This window comes from Gobio gobio (genome assembly GCF_949357685.1).
Source record: "Gobio gobio genome assembly, chromosome: 9".
Lineage (NCBI taxonomy): Eukaryota > Metazoa > Chordata > Actinopteri > Cypriniformes > Gobionidae > Gobio > Gobio gobio.
The window spans coordinates 36,316,352-36,323,264 of record NC_137115.1 but is presented as its reverse complement, the minus strand read 5'-3'; the positions used below and the strand labels follow the sequence as shown (position 1 = coordinate 36,323,264).

The following is a 6,913-nucleotide window of genomic DNA, read 5'->3' as shown; positions in this document are numbered from 1 at the left end:
GATCCACAACGGGGGGAGGGAGGGCAAACTACGGAATCCTCTGCAAGGTATCTCTCTGAAATTAGCCACACGTCACACGGCGGCATCAATCCTTTTATTCCTGATACTGAAAAGAGAGAGAAAAGAAGAAGGAGAGAGAGGAAGCCAGACAGAGAAAGAGTGAGAGAGAGAGCACGAAGAGCAAACGATCGGCAGATAGGGAGAGAGCTTCACCGCTGCTGCGCTGCTGTTGCTGCTGCTCCCCCGTCCTCCTTCCCCCCTCCCCCCTTCTGCTCCCGCAACACCACCCCCAAACCCCCCTCCGGAGAAATTGATGGATTATTGCTAACTGTGCACGCGGCAGTCCGCAGCTGCTACAGCGACAGACAGGAGAGCGGAGTGAGTTAAAAAAGCAAGACGGAATGACCGCAGTGTGTGTCTGTTAGCCTTTTTGGATTCATCAGCGCACGGCTAATCAGCTGAACAAGTGTTGTGGGGGGTGGACGATGGCAAACTAAAAAAAAAAGCGGCTTAGTCTACTGCGAGGGTAAAGACTAATCTGAGAAGACTTTTGGATTTTTCCCACTTATCTTTTCTTTTTTTCTTTTTATATTTTCCTTGGTTTAATGTGCATGTACTTTGGCAATGGAGTCTTGTGAAAATTGTTCAGTGGTATTCAGCGTCGCCTTCCAAGGACAATCAATGGGGGAGCTGAGAGGAGATCTTTTCCAAGCTGACTGGATGCGTGCACCTGCTTAGCTGACTGGGCCTTACCCCTTGAACCAGTTTCACTAAATGCCGCTTCTCTCTGGAATTAATAGGGGCCATTTTGTCAAATCAGTTCATGCTCCACTTTACTTTTATGAGAGAAATAGCTGAAAATGTTGTGCAGTGATCTTAGTGGGAAACATGAGTGAATGGTGTTGGGGTTTTGCTTCAAAATAAAGGATTATACTAAGGACCACTCCGAGCTAATGAGGTAGGTGCCTTCTATTTCAATATATTTATTCTGTAGGTCAGCTTTTTTCCCCTTACTCCACTCATCTTTTTCTTCCTCCATCTCTCCCTCTCTTTCCCTCTCTGTGTTTAACACAGCACCATCCTGCACTGTCGATGGCAAACAGATGCAGAGTCTTGCTCAAACCAGGGTAGGGCCACTGTTCTCCGTTCCCCAGCCGAATCCCCACGCGATGTTGAATTATGAACGCGCCACATCATGAGTCTCTTGTGGCAGGTAACTGTGCACCGTGCCTGGAACGCAGCCCTGCTCTGTGCAGTCTACCTCATGGTGCGATCGTGGAGTGTGTGCGCCACCCCCTCCGGACCACTGACCTGCCCTGCTGTTTGCTCCTGTGGTAACCAGTTTGTTAAGGTGGTGTGCACCAGGCGCGGCCTGGTTCGAGTGCCCCCTGGCATCCCTGCCACCACACGACATTTAAACCTGATGGAGAACAGCATAGAGACAATTGAAGCTGGCACATTTCAACACCTCCGTCACCTGGAGGTACTGCAACTGGGCAGAAACTCTATTCGGCAGATCGAGGTGGGGGCCTTCAGCGGCCTCAACAGCCTCAACACACTGGAGCTGTTTGACAACCGATTGACGGTGATCCCAAGTGGCGCTTTTGAGTACTTGTCTAAACTGCGGGAATTATGGCTCAGGAACAACCCTATCGAAAGCATACCTTCCTACGCATTTAACCGCGTTCCCTCTTTAATGCGTCTGGATCTTGGAGAGTTAAAGAAGCTGGAGTATATTTCTGAGGGTGCTTTTGAGGGATTATACAACTTGAAATACTTAAACCTTGGAATGTGTAACCTGCGGGAGATGCCAGTCCTGACCCCTTTGGTGGGGCTGGAGGAGCTAGAAATGTCTGAGAACTACTTTCCAGAGATAAAACCTGGATCCTTCAGGGGTTTGAAATCCCTAAAAAAACTGTGGATTATGAACTCTCGGATCACCACTATAGAGAGAAATGCATTTGATGATGTCACAGCCTTGGTTGAGCTCAACCTGGCCCATAATAACCTTAGCTCTTTGCCCCATGACCTTTTTGCGCCCTTGAGTTACCTGGTGGAGCTTCATTTGCACCACAACCCTTGGCGGTGTGACTGTGATGTTGTGTGGTTGGCTTGGTGGCTGAGGGAGTATATTCCCACTAATTCCACCTGTTGTGGCCGCTGCCACACCCCTGCTTATCTACGTGGACGCTACCTGGTGGAGGTGGACCAGAGCACTTTCCAGTGCTCAGCACCTTTCATACTGGATGCCCCAAGGGATCTTAACATCTCTGCTGAACGTGTAGCTGAGCTCAAATGTCGCACGGCCCCTATGTCATCAGTTAGATGGCTCCTGCCTAATGGAACAGTTTTGACCCATGGCTCTAATCACCCACGGATATCAGTGCTCAATGACGGGACACTAAACTTCTCCAATGTGCTGTCAGCAGATACAGGTGTGTACACCTGCATGGTGACCAACATGGCTGGCAACTCCAATGCTTCGGCCTACCTGAATGTGACTGCGGCTGAGCTCAACACTTCTAACCTGAGTTACTTCACTACAGTGACAGTGGAGGAAGTAGAGCCCACCTCACAGGAAGTGATCAAGCCAAAGACGGTAACCGCCTCCCCTTCCGTCTTTCAGCCAGTTTTTATCTCTACACCGACCGTTTTACTTCAAACACCTCGACAGGTCTCTGTGCCGACTGTGCGTGGAACGACACGCCCACCTGCAAGTCTTGACGAGGTCATGAAGACAACCAAGATCATCATAGGCTGCTTTGTGGCAGTCACCTTGCTCGCTGCCGTTATGCTCATAGCTTTCTACAAGCTGCGTAAACGGCACCAGCAAAGGAGCACGGTGGCAGCTGCTAGGACTATAGAGGTCATTCAGATGGAGGAGAATGTTCCTACCACCCATGCAGGGACAAGTATACCAGGTGAAAGTGGAATGATGTTGCCTAGCCTGAGAGATCACAACAGCACCTACAAACCCAGCTACAGCTCCTACAGACCAGCACACTCTGCTCCTTGGGCAGAGAACAACATCGGGAACTCCCTGCACCGTCCCCGCCCCACGACCATCAGCACCATCCCCGAACCCTACCTGATCAAAACTCACACAAAGGAGAAGGTACAGGAAACACAGATATAACATTCCTACAGCCTTCCCCTGCTCTGTCTTTTATTCTGTTCATCATGAAAACATGCAATAGAATGCACAACAGAAAAGACAGCAATTACTTTTGTACCCAGTGCAAAAATGAGACTGTTTTTCTTGTACATGCTTATACATAAATATATTAATATAAATATATAAATTAATCCACTATGGGATGATACAAGAAACAGATTATATAAAAGTGAAAATGAATTAAACTATTTTCTAACTTGTAACTCTTATTTAAGATGGGAAAATGTGATGATGCTGATACGATGTTGCAAACGGAGTCAGATTTGTTTGAAAAGAGGCAACCTGTGATTTTTAGACCATGCTGTATATGATGCAGTAAAGTCCCATTTATACAGAGAACTTTCTAAGTAACTGTCCACTGATTGATCTTTAAAGGCTTATCTTCTAAAAGCACCAAGAATTTGTATTGTGCCAAATGTTATACTTGCAATAAATGAGACTGGCTTAAGAGATAGGAAACGAAACATTGCAAAACACAGGATGGACACCAAGAGAGAATGGAGCAGCTGGATTTACAGAGTCCTCTGTTCTACTGCTCCCAGCCAAATGTTTTTTTTTTTTTTTTTTCTCGGGCTGCGCCATAGTTTTGCAGCGAGCATCTAACTACATGTTTCCAGAACAGACATCCTGCTTGCTTTTTGAGTTTAACCTTCTAACTATTACTCTGATGTTCCTCTTGGTTTTTTGACGAATCGGATTGACTATCCTTTGGTTTTTCCATCCAGTTTCATGAGTTGGATTTTGATTGCTTTTCCTATTTCTTTCAAATCCTCTGCTGCGTTAATTTTGATTTGAGTGGCTTTTAGGGCTAATTTAGTAAATGCATTACAACAGTTGCCTCAGATTAGTAGCGCAAGGGCTCAACTGGATGTTAGTTTACGAGACTTACGAGACGGTTGCAGTGGCTGGATGGTTTGCTGCAGGTACACATTAACATGGTTTCAGATTTTCTTTATTGAGAAAGGGATTCAAATGAATGTGTGAATTATGGACTTTCCTTTATGGAGATCGCTCCAACAGCAATTTTTTTTTGTCCTTATTTTGAGCAACACTATTTTTATGAGGAGTCTACAGAGGTTACAACAATAAAAAAGAAAACATTTGGTTTGTATTTCTCTAAACTAAACTCCTTCCTCTTGTCTTTTTTCAACTTAATTATGCAATCCTGATGACAATATAAGAGGTTATAGAAAGTAGCAAACACTACGCTTCTCTGTCATTTCTGAAAATTGATTTCACTGATACAGTGAATTAGATTTACACTGTAATGAAATGTCATATGGTCAAATTTCTGGCTACAGGAATGTGGTGATGTCTTAATCTCGAAAAGATGTGTGATGGGTTTGTGCATGTAGACACACATAGTCGCACACACAAACTCATCAGCCTATGTTGCTGTGATGCAGTGCTTAATGATTGAATGTTATTTGAAACATGATCTCTACTCATTTAAAACGAAGTTATGGTTTGCCTCGTTCAAAGCTCAGGAAGCAGTGTGCTTCAGCTGAAGCATATGTTAAGAGGGTTGATTCATGAGGGTTGAGCATTTAATACAATCCTTTATTGATCTGCTTAACCTGCGACATCTACCAAATTAGAGGCTGAGAGAGAGATTTGGAAGAGACACATTTAAGGGTTATGATTTAGGTTGTTTTCTGATGAAACATTCAACTTAACTAAGGACTTACAATAGAAAATGTTCCTTCAGCAGCATTATTCTGGCGAGAGTTTGCATTAAGATGTTAAAAAGATAATATTTTACCACAACATTCGTCATTAACTCAGCATGTATCTAATATATTGCAACAAAAGATTAAGCTTTTTTCTCTCGTGTCATGCAAAGTAGGAGCCTTTTTAGGCTCCAGTGGACACTAATGTGCCATTATGCTGTACATTTTTAGAATGGGGGAAAGAGTAGGGGCAGGCTGTAATCAGGGGAAGGGGCATCCGTAGATCTGTGGCTGCCGAAACCCTGCCTTTACCTCCCTCACACACAGCAATTTACTGCCCTCAGAGAACAGAGCCAGGCCAGAGCACACCCACCACCAAAGCGCTGCAATGACACACACACACAAAAACACCCTTAGACCATTACATGTCCTTATGTTTTTACATTATTCAGAAGAGAGAGGCTTTATAGCACACTGCGGTGTTGTATCTGTGGATGATGAGGCTTGTAAATTTAATCTTTAATGCCTGTAGGACTCGTTCTGAGTAGGTTGATGTGACATGGCTTTTATGGCTTTGTTATATGGCCAAAATGGCAGATCTCTTTTTCATGGTAATGCCAGGACCAAGTTCAGCTGAATTCCATTTCAAAAGGCAAATGAGCCTTATAAAAGCTGACGTTCTTTTATTTCTATTATATTCTGGACAGTTTTTATCCTTTTTTTTTTTTTTTTTTGCTCTCATGTTTTCTTAGTTGCTGCTATATTGGAGTTTCCTGTCATTTCAAAATCATTTACACTAAACCACAATTTCTGAATTCGGGTCTGACTTTGGTAGCGCATAGCCTTTATAACAATGCCATATCTGATCTTTAATGGGAATAGCATGTGCATCAGAGCAACAACAGCCTTTCGCCATTAGGCTTATCACTTTCTTCCCTTTTCCCCGTCTTTTTTATTACGCTAATTGACATTATTGACTTCCTGCGTCAACACTAGCACAGTGTGAGACCCACTATGGAGGAAGGCTCATTTTTGATGGATTCTCCATGGGAGACTTATCAGTCGCACAATTATCCTGACAGATTTGAGGATCGCATTTTCCCCTCACCCGCCTCCTTCTGCTGACTGATACGTTAGCTTTCTGTAGACTGATAGATAGAGATGAGGAGGGAGACAGACCTTAGAGAAGAGAGCTCACCAGATGCTTATCAGTTAATGAAGTGTCTGTGCTGGGCTGGTCTTTTCTTTCAATGGTTCTAGGCTCTGACGGTCATCTTGGCCATGGGCGGGTAGCGTGCTGGTTTGCGTTATTACAGTGGTGAGGCCTCTACTAGGTTATAAAGATTAGCTCTCATGATTTGGCAGTAGAAGAAAAAGAGGAATATGCCACAGTTCTTTGCTCCAACTGCAGTTCTAATCAATTGCAACGTACAATTTCATTGAACATTATAGGGGCAACATTTCTAAGAGTAAAAATACACCAGGAAAAGGTTATTTTTTTTATATTAATTGGTATACTATAAAATTAAAGTATTATTGCAATATATTATACATAATTTGTATTACTTTGAGTGAGTCTCACTATAAATTATATTAAACTATTTATTTTAAAGTTTATCGGTTTATGCACTGCAACAACATGCAACAGCTAGACACATTTTTTTTAAAAAGTGGACAAATTAATGGTAACACTTTACAAAAAGTTCAATTTGTTAACATTATTTAATGCAATAGGTTTCATTCATTAATGATGTAAAATTTGATTGTTTATCAATGTTAATATTCATTTTAAAAATAAATGTTAACATATTTATGTCATTTTATATGTAAATCTCCTATATATTCACAGACATAATACTCTGCATTATTAAGAAAGATTTGATAGTTCTCAAAAAATATTACGTCTAAATGGATCAACCTACTGCCTGTATTTCTATATTTTACATTTTATTTTGATATAGATAAAACGATTTATGCTTTATTCTTTCCAAATGTATTAAGCATAGGATTGGATTTTTCATTTCCACAGTTTATGCGATCAGTCAAGCATGCACTAATTGGGCTTGTA

The 6,913-nt window shown here is 42.5% G+C and overlaps 1 protein-coding gene across 1 annotated transcript; it reads left to right on the top strand.

The window, feature by feature from the left end:
• Positions 1 to 1,192: 1,192 nt before the first annotated feature.
• lrrc4.2 (leucine rich repeat containing 4.2) lies at positions 1,193 to 3,136 on the top strand (the record flags this gene model as incomplete). The annotated part of the gene is made up of 1 exon (XM_079825231.1): positions 1,193 to 3,136. The coding sequence occupies exon 1, from the start codon at positions 1,196 to 1,198 to the stop codon at positions 3,134 to 3,136; it is 1,941 nt and encodes a 646-aa protein (XP_079681357.1). The 5' UTR covers positions 1,193 to 1,195.
• Positions 3,137 to 6,913: the final 3,777 nt, after the last annotated feature.